At 45.1% G+C, this 22351-nt stretch overlaps 2 protein-coding genes across 4 annotated transcripts in view; both read left to right on the top strand.

Moving 5' to 3' along the window:
* Positions 1–9079, top strand: part of LCP1 (lymphocyte cytosolic protein 1) — a 93764-nt gene extending 84685 nt beyond the window's left edge. For all 3 annotated transcript variants that reach the window (XM_013968230.2, XM_005687438.3, XM_005687439.3), the window contains exons 14-16: positions 1513–1636; positions 4896–5020; positions 7054–9079. In XM_013968230.2, coding sequence (XP_013823684.2) covers positions 1513–1636; positions 4896–5020; positions 7054–7186 — 382 coding nt within the window. In that variant the 3' untranslated portion in view covers positions 7187–9079. The remainder of the gene's footprint in view (positions 1–1512; positions 1637–4895; positions 5021–7053) is intronic.
* The window catches only part of CPB2 (carboxypeptidase B2), a 70608-nt gene continuing 57461 nt past the window's right edge, over positions 9205–22351 (top strand). Inside the window, exons 1-2 of the mRNA XM_005687437.3 lie at positions 9205–9370; positions 21037–21260. Coding sequence (XP_005687494.1) covers positions 21187–21260 — 74 coding nt within the window. The 5' untranslated portion in view covers positions 9205–9370; positions 21037–21186. The remainder of the gene's footprint in view (positions 9371–21036; positions 21261–22351) is intronic.

Here is a 22351-nt window from a genome sequence, read left to right on the forward strand (position 1 = left end):
TGAGTCTTCTCTGCTCCCTGGAATTTTAAGAGTGTGAAGCATCGTAATGGTCCCCACCACCACACTTCTCATAATCGTGTGTCTCAAAGGCAGTTCTTACTCTCAAACTAGAGATTAACTAGAGATTAATTTCTACTTCTTTCTTATACCGGGGAAACTTTTATGTTTTTTCTTTGTTATGTTAGCTGGTTGGGCTTTTCCTTTTTTATTGACCTATAGCTGATTCACAATGTTGTGTTAATTTCTGCTGTACAGCAGAGTGGTTCAGGTATACATGCATATGCATATATATATGTATATTTATACATTCTTTTTCATATTTTTCCCATTGTGGTTTGTCACAGGATGTTGAATACAGTTCTCTGTGGTATACAGTAGGGCCTTGTTGTTAATCCATTCTATAATTAACAGTTTGTATCTGCTAACCCCAAATGCTCCCAATACGTCCCTTCCCCACCCCTTTTCCCCTTGGCAGACAGAAGTCTATTCTCCGTGTCTGTGAATCTGTTTGTGTTTTGTAGATATGTTCATGCGTGTCGTATTTTAGACTCCACGTATGAGTGATATCACGTGGTGTTTGTCTTTCCCTTTCTGGCTTACTTCACTTAGTACGATCACCTCTAGTTTCATCCATGTTGCTGTAAATGGCATTATTTCATGCTTTTTGTGTCGAGTAACATTCCTCTGTGTGTGTGTGTGTGTGTGTGTGTCTCCTTTATCCATTATCAGTGGACATTTAGGTTGTCTCCATGTCTTGGCTATTGTGAATAGTGCTGCTCTGAACATAGGGGTGCATATGTCTTTTTGAATGATAGTCTTGTCTGAATATATGTGCTTGGCCTTGCCTAACATTGGATTGTTCCTTGATTTTCATGGTTCCTTTAAGAAAAGCACCCCTGGTTCAAAGCCTTTGCTTCATTTTTCTTTCCTTGCTTCCCTTCTGCTTTCCCCTCCCACAATGACAGTGGTATTTGCCCTGCATCACAGTCTGCATATAAAGTTCTATTTTGTTATGCTAAAAAGAACTAGTGTTATTACATATTCTTGGTTCCTCAGCTGTAATGGTATCCAGGCCATCTTCTGTGACAGGAAAAAATAAAAAATAAAAACGTCTACGCTGGCAACTCTGTGAATAGTGAATTCTTTTTCTTATTTTTTTTCATTTTTATTGGAGTGTAGTTGACTTACAATGTTGTGTTACTTTCTGCTGAACAGCAAAGGGATTCAGTTATGCAAATACATATATCCAGTCTCTTTTAGATTCTTTTCCCGTTTAGGTCATTGTAGAGTATTGAGACAGAGGAGGCAATGGCAGCCCACTCCAGTACTCTTGCCTGGCAAATCCCACGGACGGAGGAGCCTGGTGGGCTGCTGTCTGTGGGGTCGCACAGTGTTGGGCACGACTGAAGTGACCTAGCCGCAGCAGCAGAGTATTGAGAAGAGGTCCCTGTGCTACACAATTGTGGATTCTTTAGTGACTTTTCTCCAGAAATCATTCTTGGTTTTGTTCAGGTACACATTGAATATTCTTGAAGAAATTGGAGGCGGGCAGAAGGTCAATGATGACACTATTGTCAACTGGGTGAATGAAACATTGAAGGAAGCGGAGAAGAATTCATCCATCTCTAGTTTCAAGGTAACGTGCTTTGTCTCCCGCTCGCGGCCCCCTGAGCTCTATGCTTATCTTTATTGCTTTCACTCTGTCTTCAAGAGTGACCTTCAGTATGAGGTCTTTGAGGCACCCCTCCCATTTTGATTTTGCTTGAATGACCCATTATTGTTTTGATGTTCATAGGCCGTTTCATTGACAAATTTCTTGTCATTTTCCTCCCTAATAATTAATTTTTAAAATCCAGTCATTTTTTATAAAGGATTTTAGGCATTGTTCTTCCAAAGTAATGTAAAATATGGTATTTTTTTAAGCATGCACAGCTCCATGGTTCAGACTGTTAACATGATGAGGGTGAAATGTAAAATGCTAGAAGATCTCCCATGGGGAATTTTCTTTCTTTCCCTTTTTTTTTTTTTTTAAGAAAAAAAGCAGTTGTGTACTTGTATCCAAATCCCGTTTTTATTAATAACAGCATTATATTTATTACATTTCTCATCTCATGTTTTAAACATTAGCTGGATTCTTTCTCAAGGGCCCTGAGCACTTGATCCAGAGTATAGTGTCGGCGTCCCATCGTAACTACATTTTCTTGATTTAAAGGTCAAGACTGGGGGAGGGACCCCTTCAGAGTTATATTAACAGGGTGGGTGAGGCAGTTTGTCATGATGTCGACCCTCTGCTTCAAAATCAAGAGAAGAGTAAAAATCTCTCCCCTCCCAGAAAGGGCAGGGGGTGTATCTCTGGGCTGGGCTGTACCAGGGGTGCCTGGATTCTGTGAGCTCAGCACAGGACACAGCCGGCTCTGTCTGCCCTCCACTTCCCATTCATTTGGGCTGAAGAGCTGAGCATCGGTCGAAGCAGAGACTGGTGATCGACATGAACCAATCTTTCCAGAAAGAGATCAGGGAAGGTGGTGAAGAAGGGTGTTCCCAGGATGGACTGCACCCTGAGGACCAGGGCCTTCTTGTTCACAGATATTGTGAAGACAGCTTTACCATTTCCCTGCCTTTTTTTTTTTTTTTTTTACCACTTTGCGTGGCATGTGGGATCTTAGTTCCCTGACCAGGGATCGAACCTGTGCCCCCTGTGACGGAGGCACAGAGTCTTAACCACTGATCCACGAGGGAAGTCCCACCATTTTCCTGATTGTATAATGAGGAATCTGGGGCTCATTTAACTCCTGAAGTCATAGCTAGTAATTGCAGGTGATGTCCACTAGGGAGGGGAAAGCGCCTTTCACTGCAAGGTGAGGTTCTAGAGCAGAGTGTATCTGTAGGTCACATGACTGTGGCTATGAAACCATGGTTAAACAGTCCCAGGAGTGTGTCTCTTGGTAGAACAGCTGCCACTTTACAGGAACGCAGCCCTTTTCATTACCTGGCAGTTTCTGGGGTGTTCCTCTTTGGAATGTTTGACAGTTTTTTTTCTCCTTGTGATGCTCAGGGTGAATTTTCTTCTGTCTTCTCACCAAGTCATTACAAAATAGATCAAAAGAAAAGAAAAAAACACGAAAGGAAAATGTCAAATTAGCCCCACACTGCTTTTTTTTCTTTTCTTTTTATTGATTTATTTTTGTTGTTTTTTAATTTTTACAATGTTGTGTTGGTTTCTGCTGTGCAGCAATGTGAATGAGCCATAATTACACATATATCACCTCCCTCTTGAGCCTCCCTCCCCTCCCCCTGTCCTACCCCTCTAGGTCATCACAGAGAACCAGACTGGGATTTTAAGTGAAACCTTTCAAAAACTGAGCATAGCCCACCCCGCCATTAGCCACTGTGGAAACAGTCCTGGTCCCCCCTCACCTGTGAACGCTGCCGACTGCTGACCATCTCGCTGCCCATCAGCCCCCCAAGACTGTGGGAAGAAAGTAGGGAAGAAGCTGAAACTCCAGTCTCTCCATTTTGCTTTTCTTGTGCTGCTTCACCAAAAAATTCTATGGAGATAGAAGCTCTGGCTAATAATGAAAATTAGAGTATGGTTATATGTATATTGATTTTAACTTTGTGGTAGGTCTTATATTACCTGGGCTTCCCTGGTGGCTCAGACAGTAACGAGTCCACCTGCAACGCAGAAGACCTGGGTTCGATCCCTGGGTTGGGAAGATCCCCTGGAGGAGGAAATGGCAGCCCACTCCAGTATTCTTGCCTGGAGAGTTCCAGGGACAGAGGAGCCTGGTGGGCTATAGTCCACGGGGTTGCAGAGAGTTGGACACGACTGAGCGACTTTATATTGCCCAGAAATAAGTAAAAATGGACCCGTCCTATTTTTTACATTGTTTTATTATTATTATTCATTTTTATTTCTTGGCCACGCTGCGCAGCATGTGGGATCTTAGTTCCCCAACCAGGGATCGAACCCATACCCCCTTTCTATACCTTTCCTATCTCTCTTAAAATATTTTTGTACCTCTGCAGAGGGCCTGTGCTGGAGACCTAGCATCTTGCAGAGGTCCCATGTCTTGTTTCTTGGTTAGAATTGACTGATTTGGACCCTCGAGGTATGAGGTGCTTAGACTTGACTGTGCTCAGATAGTGACATGCAGTCGCCTCTCCCTGTCTGTACTCGCAGGTACCCGAGAGAGAGCAGAGTTTCTGCATTCACAGCTCTGGGTGAGATTCCCTGTCTGTTGGCAGACAATGGGTTTCCTCTGCATAGTAAGCCACCAGGAAGCTACTGACGCCCCCTAGAGAAACAGCACTTGGTTTGAAACACCATGTGCCACACTGTGGCATTTCCCAGACCAGGATGTATATATTTCTTATTTAAAAGGAAAGAGAAGGGACTTTCTTGGCAGTACAGTGGTTAAGTCTCCACACTTCCAATGCAGGGGACACACGTTCCATCCCTGGTCAGGGAACTAAGCTCCCACGTGGCACAAAAGTGAAAGTCGCTCAGTCTTGTCTAACTCTTTGCGACCCCATGACTATTCAGTCCATGGAATTCTCCAGGCCAGAATACTGGAGTGGGTAGCCTTTCCCTTCTCCAGGGGATCTTCGGAACCCCGGTCTCCCACATTGTAGGTGGATTCTTTACCAGCTGAGCTACAAGGCAAGCCCAAGAGTACTGGAGTGGGTAGCCTGTCCCTTCTCCAGCAGATCTTCCCAACCCAGGAATTGAACTGGAGTCTCCTGCACTGCAGGCAGATTCTTTACCAACTGAGCTATGAGCGAACATGCCACATGGAGCAACCGAAAAATGAGAAGGGCCACCCACTTTCCTTGAGCCAAACAGAAGTAACCTGGGAGCATATTGACGAAACCCACGCTTTCTGTCTGTGCAGGACCCGAAGATCAGCACAAGTCTGCCGGTCCTTGACCTCATCGATGCCATTCAGCCAGGTTCCATTAACTATGACCTTCTGAAGACGGAGAACCTGAATGAAGAAGAGAAACTCAACAATGCGAAGTATGTAAACAAGCCTGAGGTCAGGGAGGGAAGGAGCGGGTGGCTGTGAGGTCTAGTGCCCATGCCTCTATGCAGACACTTTAGTTTCACTACTGAGGCTTTTTCTACTCATGACTTATTGCATCCCATCACCCTTATATTTGCTACTGTGCAGTGACAGTTTAAGGCCCCAGGGGTGAGAGGGAACAAGACAAAAGCACAACTGGTAACAATTGAAATGGAAAACAGTTGACTTCCAACCGATAAGCAAGCCTACAATTTCCTAACACTAATTTCCTTATCATAGTCTGTAGGGGGTTTCCTGAGTAGAGTTTGTATATGATGGGTGCGGAGTTAAACACCCTATTTGTGAATATCCATGGATGTACCTGGACAGGGGTGGGGTTCAAGGCCAGAGTCGTTACCGGTTTGAGAGCAGCTGCTCTTTGCATTACACGCAGAGTGAGGGTTGTTGTTGTGGAGTCGCTAACTCTTTCGCAACACTATGGACTGTGGCCCGCCAGGTTCCTCTGCCCGTGGAATTCTCCAGTATTCTTACTGGAGAGGGTATCCGTTCCCATCTCCAGGGGATCTTCCCCACCCGGGGGTGGAACCTGGGTCTCCTGCATGCCAGGCGCATTCTTTACCATCTGAGCCGCCAGGGAAGCCCAAAATACAGAATCCTAAAAATGGCTATGGTGGCAAGATCATGCATGTTTTATAAGTCCTGTTTTCTAATTTTTGAACAACTTTTCCTCTATATTTTATAATGGAAAAGTTAATTGTACTTCATTAATATAGAGGAAGTGACTGAGAGATGGACAAGGAGAAAGAAAGGGGATACTCTTGCCTGGAGCTCTTAAATTAATGTGATCACTGAAGTGCGAGTAAAGTTATCTCAGAAGAGTGGAGTGAGTCACAGGGCCTTGGGTGGAATGAAGAATCTCTGGAGCAGCCATTGTAAGAGGTTGCTACATAACGAACGAGCAGAATAAAAGAACTGCCGGATAATAATACTGTGGGCTCATTTGCAAGTAGACTACAACTAATAAAACTATCTTCCTGTAACTATAAACAGAGCAAAAATATTCTGATGCAGCTATGGTAATCTTATGTGAAAAATGTGTAATATAAAACTCTGGTTATTCTACGATTATAGTAGCATAAATAAATACACATGCATGTGGGCAAGAATTAGAATGGAAGAAGCAAGAAAAGAAAGGATGGGGAAGAAAAGAATGGGAGCAGGGTGAAATTCCATGGAGGTCCAGTGGTTAATACTCTGAGCTTCCAAAGCAGGGGCCGTGGGTTCGATTCCTGGTCAGGGAACTAAGATCCCATATTCCTTGCAGCCAAAAAAGATTAAAAAAAAAAATAAAGAATTGATGGGTAGGATCATGGTATTACAGATGCATTTCCTCTTTTTTTCTGCCTTGTAAACAGTGTTCTGTAGCTGAAGTGGAGTCTGCGGTCCTTCCCTAGCACACACTCTTTTTCTACCACAGTAGAGCCCAAGCAAATAAGCGCCAAAAGTGGTGGGAGCTAGGAAGCTCTTTAAGGACAAGTGATACATTTGGTAATTATCACAAGGCTAGACAGCAAGTTTGATGGAGTTGAGAGCTTTGTCAAGCTAAAACTTGCGCACACACCTTGAGAGGAAGCCAGTGATCGACTGGCTCCAGCTGTACCAGGAGTGGCCTCGGCACAGTAGACAGTTGATAGTGTAGAAGGCTCCGCTGGCGGCTCAGATGGTAAACAATCTGCCTGCAGTGCAGAAAACCCGGGGTTGATCCCTGGGTCCGGGAAGATCCCCTGGAGAAGGGAATGGCAACCCATTCCAGAATTCTTGCCTGGAGAATTCCATGGACAGAGGAGCCTGGCAGGCTATAGTGCATAGGGTTGTAAAGAGTCAGACACAACTTAGTGACCAACACTTTCACTTTCTTTCATAGAGTATAGAGTATATATTATATAGAGTGACAATAACTCTGACCCTGAGGGGTCCCCTTCATACTTGCTCAGGCTCCCCTCATCCCTCCTCTTTTCTCTTTTAGGTATGCCATCTCTATGGCCCGAAAAATTGGAGCGAGAGTGTATGCGCTTCCAGAAGACTTGGTGGAAGTGAACCCCAAGATGGTCATGACCGTGTTCGCTTGCCTCATGGGGAAAGGAATGAAGAGGGTGTAAGGCCCAGTGGGCGGGGTAGGGTCTACGTGGGTCTCTGGCTGCTCACGCCTGGTGCTCCCAGGAAACACGGGAGGAGGCGGCCATTCCAAAGTTTCAACTCGATGACATTATACACAGTTCCAAAAAAAAAATGTGCATCTGTCCAGCCAAGTAGCCTTCACGTATTTAACAAAAAGTGCTTTATTCTTTGCAAAAGACCCAGTCTCTTACAAATATTTTTTTTTATCATTGAATTGATTGCTTCTTTGAAAATGTAGAGAAAAAGAGATCTTACTTCCCAGGCGCCTTTCCTGCCTTTGCCGTTGTAGTCAGGTATAGAAGTCTCACGTGCAGTTCACTTTGACATAATCTTTCAAACCAGCTTACATTGTCTGCCTTCTTGTTCGGGGTGAGAACCAGGAGGGGAGAATCATCGGAGGGGAGAACCGTGAAACCAGCCCTGAAGCTGGCTTCTGGAGGCCAGCGTTTGCTCTGTTACAAGCCTCCTTTCTGTTGCAAGCCTCCTTTCTGTTGCCCTTCTACCTGGGTCTACCTGTTGTGACTTTGCTCTCCACCCCCGCAGAACCTGCCCTCTCTGTGGCTCCCCTCTGCTGGCCACCCTCCTCTCTGAGCCTTCTGGGTCATCTGACAAATCAGGCTGTATTGGGGTCCCCAAGAGTGTCTGGTAACCTCCAGACCTAAGACTTATCATCAGAACATTTTCTTAGAACTGTGTCTGCTAATCTCCAGAACGAAGACTTATCATCAGAGCATTTTCTCAAAACTAGGGTCCCAGATGTCATCAGATTTTATTTTTTCAGTCAATGAGAAGCCCTCTGTTTTTAACCCTAGGATCTGGGCTCTGACCAGATCTACTATCTTAAATGCCGTGCCTTCAGATAGATTGTTAACTGTTGGTGGAAGGTAGTGTTCAAGGAGGGTGTCATTGAGCAGCAAACCACTAGAGGGTAGTGTGGAGTCATAACAAAGTTTCTGGTCTCAGGTGCTGCCTCTGTGTTTTTAGCCCTGCGTATTAGATTTGGAGAAGGAAACAGCAGCCCAGTCCAGTATTCTTGCCTGGAGAATTCCATGGACAGAGGAGCCTGGCGGGCTACAGTCCATGGGGTCGCAAAGAGTCAGACACGACTGAGCGACTAATGTTTTCATTAGATCTAGTTATTACAGTGTGGCTAGATATCTGATGACTGGGAACTGCCTTGCTCTGATTTCATTTGCTGTTAGATCATAGTGCATGTGATGCCTGCTGGGCCATAGGATCAACGTTTACTTTTTTGGTACCCTCAAATGCCCAGGGGTTATATGTGCCAATGAACAGTGCCTCCACCTCAACCCCAAACCTGACCCCCACCAACACACTCACATATACACATACCTAGCCAGGTATCAAGCTGGCTAGGAACTGGCGCAGTCGCTTTATGAAGAGCTAATTTACTGGATATTTAAAGAATTCCTAAACAAAACCCAGGGAACACTGTGCTCTTGAGCAGTTTCCTTGAAAACTTACCAAAGGCTTAAATAGCAACAGAGCATTGGGCACCGATGCCAGACCCCTTCTGTCATGGTGGAAGGGCTCATGGAGGAGGTATCTGCTTTAGGGGCGGTGTGTAGTGGAACTTAGTCATTTTTCAAAGCGACTGAAATGCATTGCCCCTGTCTGCTCCTTGTCAGTGGGCTCAGGAAGCCGAGATATGGCTTCTCCCAGCCCATATAATCTGTATTTCTGCTGCATCTGATTGCAAAGTGGTTGGCTTTGTCTTAATCTGCACTTAATGTAGCCCGCAGACGATTCTCCCCCCATCTGCCTCCAGGAGGAATGTTACTGCCTTAATGGAAAATGAAGATAAAATAATGCTCAATCAAGATCTCTCCAAATAAAATGTTCCCCATATCGGACGTCTTCTGACGGTTTCATGAGCGTGTACTGTTAGTTACTCATTCAACCAACATGCACTGAGGCCCCACATGTGCCAGGTTTGGGAAATATTTCCGTAAGTGAGGCAGGCCTTGAGCTCAGCTGAACGAGAGAGACTGATCAGGAAAAACAAGTCCACTGACAGGTGCTATGAGTAATTGATGAGGGCAGGGTGAGAGGGGCTTACAACAGAGGAAACCACTGAAGGAGAAATATTTCAGTTGAAAGCTGAAGTTGGCGGGAGTTGGACCACGAGGAGGTCAAAATGAAAGGTAAGACACAAATTCTCAGAAACACATGGAATCCACTCGTGCCCAAAAGCCAGACTTGGGGATTGGTGTGAAAGGGCTTCTAAGTGATTTGAGGAGGAATCTTTGGGGCTGGTGGTCCCTGGCGTCTCCTCCCTAGTTGGGCCTCACACGGGCTGGTGGGGGCGGCGGGGGGGGACGCTGCAGAAGGATGCATGCAGAGGGTGCTCAGAGTGCTGAAGAATTCTGCTGTAACTGGCTCCCTCGGGTAGGCTGCTCTTTGGCGTGGTCACATCCTGACTTCCTGAGGTGTCCCTCACCCACACAGCCTCTGGAAAGTTGGGCTCTTGTGCTTAAGCTGTGTGTCCCGGCTTCTCCAGCAGCACTCTTTGGAGATGGCTCTTTTCTGGCCTAATATTCCTGCAGCTTCTACACATTCAAGGTAGTGGCCTTCCCTACATATCGAGAGGTTACTAATGCTAAGTGTTGTCTTTTGTATGTAAGACAGCCTTGATAGGTCCTGACCAGGGGGACTGAACAGCTACAGGTAAGCAGAATACTATCAAGGGAAGAAAACGAAGAGTCTTGCAGGCTGGAAGGCAGTGGAATATAGCAATCAAAGCAGGACAATTTTTCTTAAAAGATTTTTTTTAGGCTTTTAATGCTAGTTTCTTTTTTTATTTTTCACTCTGGTGGACATCCCACTAGTGACATTTCTTTTTTTAACCCATGTAATCTCATGACTTTTTTTGAGATAAATTCTTTATTTGGCTGCACCAGGTCTTCGTTGCAGTATATAGGATCTCTAGTTGGGGCATGCGAACTCTTAGTTGCAGCCTGTGGGATCTAGTTCCCGACCAGGGGTGGAACGTGGGCCCCCTGCATTGGGAACACGGAGTCTTAGCCACTGGGCCACCAGGGAAGTCCCTTCAACATTTAAGAGTTTATTATTAACATTTTAGCCTATCCAAGTATGACATCAGAAAGTAAAATTGTGCCAGAGGCTCTACAGTGGAACGCCTGCCACCTTCCCACCCCTATGAGCCAGCTCATATTGGTTCTAGTTGGCTCCAGCTGTCAGAACATATTATTTTGAAGTTGGCCAGGATGAGGGTATTTACACCACATAAACAATCAGACTCTACAGATAGGGTTTTTTATCCTCTGAGGGCTGGTTTATCAGCCCACCACTCCCTCTGTCCCAATCCCTCAATTTGTATCCTTTAGAAACATTCTGTGCTCTTGTTACACACACACACACTTCTTACTGGAAATGTTAGTATACCATATACAACACTGTGCGTTTTCTTCACACCATACCTTTGAGATTGCTGCATGTTGGCAAATAGAGACCTGCCTCAGTCTTTTCAGCAGATGCATAGTATGCTGTCATATGGCTGTACCAACCTGTATCTACCCAGTGGCCGATAAATGAATATTTATTGCTTCCATCCTTTGCTACAGCAAATAAAGCCACAGTGAAGCCTGTGTCCACTTCTTGTGCTCAGAATGTTCATTTTCATTTAACAGGTACTTAATCAAGTTTCTGCTCTGGCAAAGATATTGAACATTGGGAAGTAACGATTAAATCCTCCTTTGACGTTTTCTCAAAGTATTTGACAAAGAGCCCTGAGCTAGGATGGCTTGAACCCCTCCCATCGTCTCCATTTTCTGTCTAAAGCAGGTTAATCCAGCAAGGAGATAATATGCACGGGGAAAAAGTAATCAAAAGCAGAATGTGATCCCTGCTATAACAAATTTATAAATGAAGTATGGGGGCTTATGTGCATGTATGCTAAGTCGCTTCAGTCGTGTCCGACTCTGTGACCCCATGGACTGTAGCCTGCCAGGCTCCTCTGTCCTTGGGATTCCCCAGGCAAGAATACTGGAGTGGGTTGCCATGCCCTTCTTCAGGGGACCTTCCCCACCTAGGAATCAAACTCAGGTCTCCTGCATTGTAGATTCTTTACTGTCTGGGCTACCAGGGAAGCCTATGGGGGTTCAGGGGGAAATTATTTCTGAAGGAAAGATTAGCAACATTTTACAGAAGAGTTGAGCTCCAACTAGTGAGAAGTGGGCAGGAACCATGCCCCGTCAGGCTCACGTCCCTAACAGTGCCAAGGACTTACTAGATTTTTAATGAAAACTGGTTAGCTTTTTAAAATTGATTTGTATTAGATGTAAACAAATGTTTCCCGACTGTGAGAGATGCCAAGCAGAGAGAAGTCACTGGGAGAGGAGTTGCGAAACAGACCTTTCGGCAGAGTTTTTGGAAGGGGATGGATTCCTGTTTGTTTGGAAATTATGCCATTCGAGCCTGGCTGAGGCAATGCTCTGGACTAGAGGAGCTTTTCAAGTCGCAGCCAATCTAGTGATTTTATCGACCTAAACACATACGGGCTTCCCAGGTGGCTCAGGGGTAAAGAGCCCACCTGCCAAAGTAGGAGATAGGGCTTCAATCCCTGGGTAGGGAAGTCCGCTGGAGAAGGAGATGGCAACTCCCTCCATATTCTTGCCTGGAGAATTCCATGGACAGAAGAGCCTGGCCAGCTACAGTCCATGGTGTCGCAAAACGAGACATGACTTAGATTCTTGCCTGGAGAATTCCATGGACAGAAGAGCCTGGCCAGCTACAGTCCATGGTATTGCAAAAAAGTGAGACACAACTATAGGGCACAGCTGTGGTTTCGATTGTAAAAAGTATGGAAACTCAGTCCACCTTTAACCAGCCCACCTTGGGCTGATCCTTAATATAGAGGAGACATTCCCTTGGACTCCCGGTGTACCTGGGGGGCTCCAAGGCCCACCCTCCTGCAGTTACCTTCCCTTTCGTCAGTCAGCAGCTGTGGAGCTGTCATCAACCTTGCTCTCTGCCCCCCGCCCCCGAGATGTACAGTGCTCTCGGATTAAATGCTGGCGCTGCTTAGGGAGTTGGACATGGTACGTCTCTGCCAGCCCGTGATCCCATAAGCGGAGCTGATGCTCCGCACAAGTCAGCGGTCCTGACTGAGCCTCTTGTGAAATCTAGTTCCTCTGACAGTTTCCTAATAAAATTCCAATAATTAAACTCTCAGCTGCCAAGGACCACTGTTTCCACAATGTCCTCTCTCCCCATTTTTTGTAAGACAGAGTTTACCAACTGAGGCTGTGCGTGGGTGACCAAAAAACAGGAAAAAGAAAATTGTGTAAATGTTTTCTCATGTCTAATGTCTACATATACTTAGTAATCCACGTTAGGTCCAGCATAAAAACACAGATAAACCAGTCAGTACCCACGATCTCACCTGTAACAACTCAGGGACAGGTTGGGAAAATGGCAGGGATTTTTATATTGGGTTGATCAAAGAGTTCATTCAGGTTTTTCCATACCATCTCACAGAAAAACCTAAATGAACTTCTTGGCCAACCCAATATTAATAGGCATGTAAAAAATGGGGCTGCTAAGCTGCAGCTAAGTCACTTCAGTTGTGTTCGACTCTGTTGCGACCCCATAGATGGCAGCCCACCAGGCTCCCCCGTCCCTGGGATTCTCCAGGCAAGAACACAGGAGTGGGTTGCCATTTCCTTCTCCAATGCATGAAAGTGAAAAGTGAAAGTGAAGTCGCTCAGTCGTGTCCGACCCTCAGTGACCCCATGGACTGCAGCCTTCCAGGTTCCTCCATCCATGGGATTTTCCAGGCAAGAGTACTGGAGTGGGGTGCCATTTAAATAAGTATTTTGGTTAATAAAGAGTTACTGTATATAATTTTTGGAATAATAACTTTTTAGAGGATTATAAATGTATGCAAATATTTAATTCTAAAGTTCTGTGCAATACAGCATAAGAGTGAATGATCTGGCTGGCAGCATTGTTGGGCTGGGCTAGACCAGGGGCCCACTGTTAAGAGTCAGAATGTTCAAACCTCCTTGCTCCAAGTTTGAGGCTCAGGCCAGGGGCACCCAAAAGCAGGTTGCTGTTGCTGCTGCTGCTAAGTCCCTTCAGTCATGTCCGACTCTCTGCGACCCCATAGACGGCAGCCCACCAGGCTCCCCCGTCCCTGGGATTCTCCAGGCAAGAACACTGGAGTGGGTTGCCATTTCCTTCTCCAATGCATGAAAGTGAAAAGTGAAAGCGAAAAGCAGGTTAGAATGACAGAATCTCATCCCCACCCCAGACCTAATGTATCATGATCAGTTTAATAAGATTCCCAGTTAACCCATGGGTTTTCTCATTAAAGTTTGAGAAACACTGTCATGAAAGAGATGTCTTCTCGTTTTGAATATCTATTTATCTATATTTATTTATTTGGCTGTGCTGGGTCTTGCAGCACGTGGGATCTTCATTGCCACATGTGGGATTTATTGGACTGCCCAGGTGGCATCAGTGGTAAAGAATATGCCTGCCAGTACAGGAGACATAAGAGATGCAGGTTCCATCTCTGGGTCAGGAAGATCCCCTGGAGGAGGGCATGCAACCCACTCCAGTGTTGTTGCCTGGAAAATCTCTGTGGACAGAGGAGCCTGGAGGGCTGCTGTTCACAGCAAAGAGTCAGACAAGACTAAAGTGACTTAGCATGGATCTCTTGGTTGCAGCATGCAGGATCTAGTCCTCTGACCAGAGATCAAACCTTGGCCCCCTTCTCTGGGAACACAGAGTCTTACTTAGCCACTGGACCACCTGGGAAGTCCTAAGAGTAGAAGCCTTCCTAAAAGATCTACAGCTGATAGGCAGCTAGATTGTAACCAATGTTAAATCATCCTTTCCCAATTACACTAGATTTGAGAGATTAAAATAGCCCTCCCCCAACATTTTCCCATCGTCGTTGTCCATGTGAGGTAGCCGATGTGGTTCTGCCCTCCATCTGGGTATACCCCCATCGCTCAGCCTTGCCTTTTGCTGTCCCTCTTCTTGGTGACACCCACCCCCAGGCCTCAGGGTGCCCTTAAGGTGTCTCTTGGAAGAGCTTCTCTTACCGGCTGCCCAGAGCTGCCGCTTCATTGCATTCCACCCACTTGGGATCCCACCCATCCCACCCACGTCACTTAAGTCTTTTCTCCTTCCTTACCCTTGTATGTAATGTTCCTTCCATACCCGCATCAAGCCTGCTGACTTTTCTCCCACCATCTCTGTAGCAATCTCTCTATGACGTCCAGTGCCAGTTGGGTGACTTAGTAAACTTAACTGACCCCAAGGGAGGGGACCGTGGCCCTTCAGTGCCTACTCTTTTCTCCTCCAAAACCCACACTTTACAGTGACTTTCTGGAGAGATAGCTCCATCACTGATATCTTTGCCAGTTTCCTACCGGCAAAGAGAGAGCAAAGTGCCTTCCGACTGAACAGGTATAATATGCAAAGGTCCAGCGGATGGAAGAAGCTGGTTACTTTTGAGGAACTGAAAGACTAGAGAGCCTTATTCATGAGAACGAGATGGACTGGGACTTCCCTGGTGGTCTAGTGGTTAGGACTTCACCTTCTAAGGCAGGGGGTGCAGGTTCAATCCCTGGTCAGGGAACTAAGATCCCACCTGCCTTGTGACCAAAAAAAACAAAACATAAAGCAGAGCAATATTGTAACAAATTTAATTAAGACTTTAAAAATGGTCCACATCAAACAACAGCAACAGATGGACTAGTGCAAGGACTAGGGCTGATTATCAGACTCAAGGATGCTTGAGAATCACCTGGAGAGTTTTAAAGCAAGTGTTTCAGATCCCACCATGAGATTCAGTGCTTAGAGGGCTGGTGGGCCCTGGACTCTGCATTTTCCCCAAATATCCTCAGAGATTAGGGGACTCACAGGCCACCCCTAGAGAAGCACTGGTCCAGCCCAGTTGTTTGACGCCCTGGCTGCACAATGGAATCGTCTTGGGAGATTTATAAGCTGCTGGCGTTTATGCCCTGCCCTCTGAGGATCTGATATAATTGATCTGATGGGCAGGCAGGGCAGCTGTATATTTAAAAGATGTCCAGATGGCTTTTATTGGCAGTCAAGTTTGAGAACTGATGGGCTACAGCATCTTTAAAAAGCAGTTCAGTTCAGTCGCTCAGTTGAGTCTGACTCTTTGCGACCCCATGAATCGCAGTACGCCAGGCCTTCCTGTCCATCACAAACTCCTGGAGTTCACTCAGACTCGCGTCCATTGAGTCAGTGATGCCATCCAGCCATCTCATCCTCTGTTGTCCCCTTCTCCACCTGCCCCCAATCCCTCCCAGCATCAGAGTCTTTTCCAATGAGTCAACTCTTCCCATGAGGTGGCCAAAGTACTGGAGTTTCAGCTTTAGCATCAGTCCTTCCAAAGAAATCCCAGGGCTGATCTCCTTCAGAAAGGACTGGTTGGATCTCCTTGCAGGCCAAGGGACGCTCAAGAGTCTTCTCCAACATCACAGTTCAAAAGCATCAGTTCTTCGGTGCTCAGCCTTCTTCACAGTCCAACTCTCACATCCATACATGACCACAGGAAAAACCATAGCCTTGACTAGAGGGACCTTAGTCGGCAAAGTAATGTCTCTGCTTTTGAATATGCTATCTAGGTTGTTCCTAACTTTTCTTCCAAGGAGTAAGTGTCTTTTAATTTCATGGCTGCAATTAAAAAGCAGAGAGACCAATAAAAAGGAGCAATGGTTAGAAACAGGGAATGAGAGAAGGAAAGTGTTTTAAAGACAATCCCTGCTTTCTTCACAATTTAACCATCCAGCCAACAAGCATTTACCTATTTGGGTACCTACTAACACTCCTGGTGCCACAAGTCCCCAACTCAGTATTTGCAGCCAAAGCATCAGAACCTGGGATGGAGTTCCCTGCCTTCAAGCCTCAAATCTCCTTCTTCAGTGGCTCCTGAATGGCATCATATTTTCTCCCCTTCAGAAACACAGGGGGCTGGATACACCAGCCCTTTGTGTAAATTATAAAACCTTCGCTCTGCATGAATAAACATGAGAGAGAGTGTGTGGAGGGAAAAAAACATTTATCAATTATGTGTCTTCCAAACCTCCCAAGATTATGCAGCTTTAATGGCTGAATGATTTTGAAAGGAAAACTTGTAAATTGAGCTACACCTGGACTCATGATAAAATGCCGTGAAATTAATTGACTCTCTCAGTGATTACCTAACAGGACGCCTGAGCTGCATATCCAAATCCAGGCCAGGCTGGATTGTGGTGTTATTGTCGTCATTCAGTCATGTCCAACTCCTTACTACCCCATGGACTGTAGCCCTCCAGGCTCCTCTGTCAGTGGGATTCTCCGGGCGAGCATACTGGAGTGGGTGGCCATTCCCTACTCCAGAGACCTTCCTGACCCAGGGATCAAACCTGCATCTCTTTCATCTCCTGCATTGGCAGGTGGATTTTCTACCACTGAGCCTCTAGGGAAGCCCCAGAAACAGAAGTTTACAGCTCTTGAAGAAACACTTGCTGTATCGTTTTTGCCATCTAGTGTTCCAAATTGGCTCAAGAGTAAATATACAAATTAGCTGGGCCCCAGGGGGCGTGATTCATTGAAATCAGTCCCCCAGGACCAGATTGGCTTCTGGGGCTGTGTTTCATCCTCTCTTTGGGAGCGGCAGAAGGCGAGGACAGTTGTCCCCAAGGTCACCATGACCTAGATCAGGCTCTGGGCAGAGAACACTTTGGCCCCTATCAGCTGCCTTCCTGACTTACCTTTTTCTTGATGAATGGGACATACTGAACACCTGTTTTGCCAGTCACTTTCAGATGAGATACCTCAATTCCACAATAGTTCTCAGAGATATTTTATCATTAACCTCATTTTTCTGAAGGGGAAACTGCACCTTTAAGAAGCTAAGAGATTGTCTTGTGAGCTAGGGTGGATAGAGTCCTCCTGATCAAGCTATTGTGTTTCACTTTCTCTCTTTCTGTCTGTCTCTCTTGCTCTTCATGCAATATATTTAAGAGTTGCTGCTGCTGCTGCTAAGTCACGTCAGTCGTGTCCAATTCTGTGCGACCCCATAAACGGCAGCCCACCAGGCTCCTCCGTCCCTGGGATTCTCCAGGCAAGAACACTGGAGTGGGTTGCCATTTCCTTCTCCAATGCATGAAAGTGAAAAGTGAAAGTGAATTCGCTCAGTTGTGTCTGACTCTTAGCGACCCCGTGGACTGCAGCCTACCAGGCTCCTCCGTCCATGGGATTTTCCAGGCAAGAGTACTGCAGTGGGTGGCTAATGGTTGAGGGGGCATGTAAAATGATACAACCACCTTGAAAAAAGACACTGGAGTTTCTTATAAAACTAAGCATCTCTGACCTAGCAATTCCCTTCCCAGATATTTATGCAAGAGAAACAAAAACATTAGTCCATCAAAAAGGCTCTGTACAAGTATATTCATAGCAACTCTATCCATAGTAGTCCCCAGCTGAAAACATCTCAGATGTTCATTAGTAGGAAAATGGATAAGCAGTGTTGTATTACTCAGCAATAAATAGCAACGAATTGCTCGCACATGCAGCAACATGAAAGAATTTTTTAAATCTGAGTGAAGGTTTACCAGTCGACATCCACATGATGTACTGAGCTTGTTCCTGCCCCAGGCCTCATCTACTTGTGACCTAGCCCAGTGTGATGGTATTTGCGGGGGCAGGAGAGATAGTCATGATGAGGGATGATGGGGGCTGTGCTAAGTCGCCAGTCGTCCACTCTGTCACCCCCCCCCCCCCCCCCCCCCCCCCCCCCCCATGAAGTGCCCCCCCCCCCCCGCCCCCAGCTTCTCTGTCCATGGATTTTCCAGGCAAGAGTATTGGAGTGGGGTGCCATTGCCTTTTTTTAAGTGCCCTTATAAAAGAGACCCCAGAGAGCTCTCCATCTTTCTTTCTACTGCAGAAGGATACAGCAAGAAGGGGCCCAGGAAGCAGGTCCTCATCAGACATTGAATCTGTGCCTTGATCTTGGATTCCCACTCTCCAGAACTGTGAGAAATAGTGTTTATTGTTTAAGCCACCCAGTCCATGGTATTTTTTTGTTTTTTAGTAGCCCAAAGAAACTAGGACAACATATGATTCTGTGAAGTTCTAGATCAGGCAAAATTAATCTGTGTTATACAATCAGAGCAGCTATTGTTGCAGTGGTGGTGGGGGGGTAGTAATTCATTGGAAGGAATATGCAAAATTTTTCTGAAGTGATGAAAATTTTCTATACCAGACAGAAGTGTGGGTTACTCAAGTGTACGTGTTTTTTGGAAGCTCTAACTATATACTTAATATCTGTATTTCATTGTATGTACCCCAATTTTTAAAAGACATTGCCCACTGCTGTCTAGGACGGTTTATAACAGCTGCTGGTCTCTAGGAGACAAAAGAATAACTAGACAGGAGTAAATAAGCCAGTGACTAAGTCATGTCACCTGACTGATTACTGGATCTTTGAAGGTCACAGTGTTACCATGTTCTGCTGCTGCTGCTGCTAAATCGCTCCAGTCGTGTCCGACTCTGTGCGACCCCACAGACGGCAGCCCAGCAGGTTCCTCCATCCCTGGGATTCTCCAGGCAAGAACACTGGAGTGGGTTCCCATTTCCTTCTCCAATGTATGAAAGTGAAAAGTCAAAGTGAATTTGCTCAGTCGTGTCCGACTCTTAGTGACCCCATGGACTGCAGCCTACCAGGCTCCTCCGTCCATGGGATTTTCCAGGCAAGAGTACTGGAGTGGGGTGCCATTGCATAGAAACTCTGAAAACTGCTGTGAGACCTTTGGAAGCCCAGTGGCTCTTGAAGACTTGTGCAAAGCAGAGAGGAGTGAGCAAAGAGAAAGAAAGACAGAAAAAAGAAAACAAAAGGCTTCCAAATGAGTTTAGAAACCCAGGTTCCAAAACACAGAAGAAATCAAATGCTAAGGGAGGCAGCCAATAAAACCAAAGCCCAGAGCATAAAATCACCCCAAATCAATTAAACTTCTAGAGCAGCCTGGCAAGGACTTTAAAATAAGTATTCTGAGGATTCTCAGCAAGAGCTCTGAAGAAACAGTATTCATAAAAAATCAAACAATGAAATATTTTTCATTAGGATATAGTTGCTTTACAATGTTGCGTCAGTGTCTGCTGTACAGCAAAGTGAGCCAGCCACACATGTACATATCGCCCCTCTTCCTTGGATTTCCCTCCCATTTTGGTCACCACGGAGCACCGAGTAGAGTTCCCTGCGCTACACAGTCCTCATCAGTTATCTCATTACTTTTTAAATTTATGTTTCATACACAGTATCAATAGTGAGTATATGCCAGTCCCAATCCATCCACCCTGTCCCTCCTTCCCCCTTGGTATCCATCCGTTTGTACTGTACGTCTGTGTCACTTTACAAGTAAGTTAATCTATACCATTTTTCTAGATTCCACATATATGTTTTAATGTATGATATTTGTCTTCCTCTTTCTGTCTGACTTCACCCTGTATGACTCTAGGTTCACCCACATCTCTGCAAATGGCGCAGTCTCATTCCTTTTTATGGCTGTGTAATACTCTGTGGTGTGTATGTACACGACAGCTTCTTTATTCATTCCTCTGTTGACGGACATTTAGGTTGCTTCCATGACCTGGTTATTGAACAATAAAATATTTTAAGTGATACTTTGGGAGAGGGTGGGATGATGTGGGAGAATGGCATTGAAACATGTATACTATCATGTAAGAAATGAATCGCCAATCTATGTTCGATGCAGGATACAGGATGCTTGGGGCTGGTGCACGGGGATGATCCAGAGAGATGATATGGGGTGGGAGGTGGGAGGAGGGTTCATGTTTGGGAACTCATGTACACCCGTGGCGGATTCATGTCAGTGTATGGCAAAACCAATACAGTATTGTAAAGTAAAATAAAGCAAAAATAAAAATTAAAAAAAAAGAAAAAAAAACACAGATGTAAAAACAACATGAGTGTGTGTGTGAAGTCGCTCAGTTGTGTCCGACTCTTTGCAACCCCGTGGACTGTAGCCCACCAGGCTCCTGTGTCCATGGGATTCTCCAGGCAAGAATACAACATGGATGAATGTGAAAAAGAGCCAGCTGCAAAACTTGGAGAATATTTACATAGCTATTGACTTAAACAAAACCCACCGCAATTGAGTATGAATCTAAACAAGACACAGAGAATGGATTATTGTATTTGAAGATAATGCTAAAAATGAACCCAGAACTCAGCATACCAAGACAAAGATGATGGTTTGGGGGCTTCCTTGGCGGCTCAGCTGGTAAAGAATCTGCCTGCAATGCGGGAGAGTTGGGTTCGATCCCTGAGTTGGGAAGATCCCCTGGAGAAGGATCCACTCCAGTATTCTGGCCTGGAGAATTCCACAGACTGTATAGTCCAGGGGGTCGCAAAGAGTCAGACACGACTGAGCGACTTTCACGCTCACACACTTTAAAAACATGAAAGGACGTGGATCTCCAAAGGGAGATACTATAACCTTCCATACAGGTGCTTCTTCTCAGTCATAAATTTGAAAAACTCACCTTCGATATTTTTGCCTAGGTGGAACATATTGAAAAAGACAAAGGCAAGGGAGGAGCTCATTAGTACTCCACAGGGGGCCTCCCTCAGCATGGGCTGTGATCCAGGGATCAATACTCTAAGGCTATGGTTCTTCAACAAACCAGACACGTTTCTGCCGTATTACTGTCTTTGTATTCTTGGCTCATCTCCCTTGAAGAGTTAAATACTTTCTAGGTAGCTTACACTGAGAATAACAACTCAGCGTACTTTCTCTTTCAGGGTGGAAATGGAAGTGAAGTCAATTGATCACAGAAACGAGAGGGAGCAGGCCATTACAGTTTAACCAGTGTGTAAAGAAGGCTCTTGTGTAACCAGCTATTTGGACCCTTCTCTTCGGAGAGTTTGGTTTTATAGCGAATTGCTGTGGGGATGAAGCTTTATAGCTTGGGAGTCCTTGTCGCCGCCGTCCTGTTCTGTGGGGAGCATGCCTTCGCCTTTCAGAGGTAATCCGCTGGACTGCTAGGTGGTGGTGGGTTTCTTCCCCCATTTGCTTGACCCTCCTGGAATCTAGTCAGCTCACTGGGCTAGGGAGCAAAACATTCAAGTCTGAAGGTCACCTCTTCTGAAACTTTCCCTATGTTGCTCTTCCAAATTGTAGATTTCAGCACAATAAGGCTCTCACTAGATCTAGGGTCTTTTTTTCTTTTCTGGCTCTAGTTTGATTCCTGAGAAAACTCTGAATGATACATATATTCAGCAGCTATGAAAATTAAAGAAATCAAATCTTCTGATTTTTTAAAGTATTTAATTATTTATACCTTAACACTTCACATAATTTATATTTTTCTTGTCTTCACATATATGATGTGTTGACTGCAGATGATTTATTTATTTTCATACATGGAACATGAGATGGGGAAGAGGGTAAAGTTATCACACTGGAGGTCTGGGTTGTGCATGGGTGTTCAGCGTGGAACAGGAAAGGAAGAACAGGTGTGGTATAAGAACACACGTGAGAACATATCTAGTTCTTATTTTGCTTGGCAGAGTGATTCCCTTAGGACTTTCTACTATAAACCACTCGAAAGAACTCTAGCATATATAAACATGATGTAAGTACTTCTGAGGCTATACACACTATTGTTATTAACTAGTCAGTTTTTAAGCTTTTCAAAATTGATATTATTTTCTTTGGAATTATCTTTTTAAATTTTTCATTTATTTTTTTAATTGGTAGACAATTGCTTTACAATTTTGTGTTGTTCCTGCTAGCCAACAGGAATCAATCATAATTAAATATGTGTATATGTGTGTGTATGTATATATATATGTGTGTGTATGTGTATATGTATATTTATCTTCCTGCCCTCCTCAGCCTCCCCCACTCCATGCAACACACCCCTCTAGGTCATCACAGAATGCCAGGCTGGGCTCCCTGTGTTATTTAGCAACTTCCCACTATCTATTTTACACATAATAGTGTATATATGTTTTGTTTTGCTTTGTTTTTTTGATCATATACAAAGTTTATTTTTAGTAGTAAAACACAAATAATTGAATGGTAAATTCATTTGATGAGCTTGTCAAGGAATTC

Source organism: Capra hircus, chromosome 12, assembly GCF_001704415.2.
Source record: "Capra hircus breed San Clemente chromosome 12, ASM170441v1, whole genome shotgun sequence".
NCBI classification, from domain to species: Eukaryota; Metazoa; Chordata; class Mammalia; order Artiodactyla; family Bovidae; genus Capra; species Capra hircus.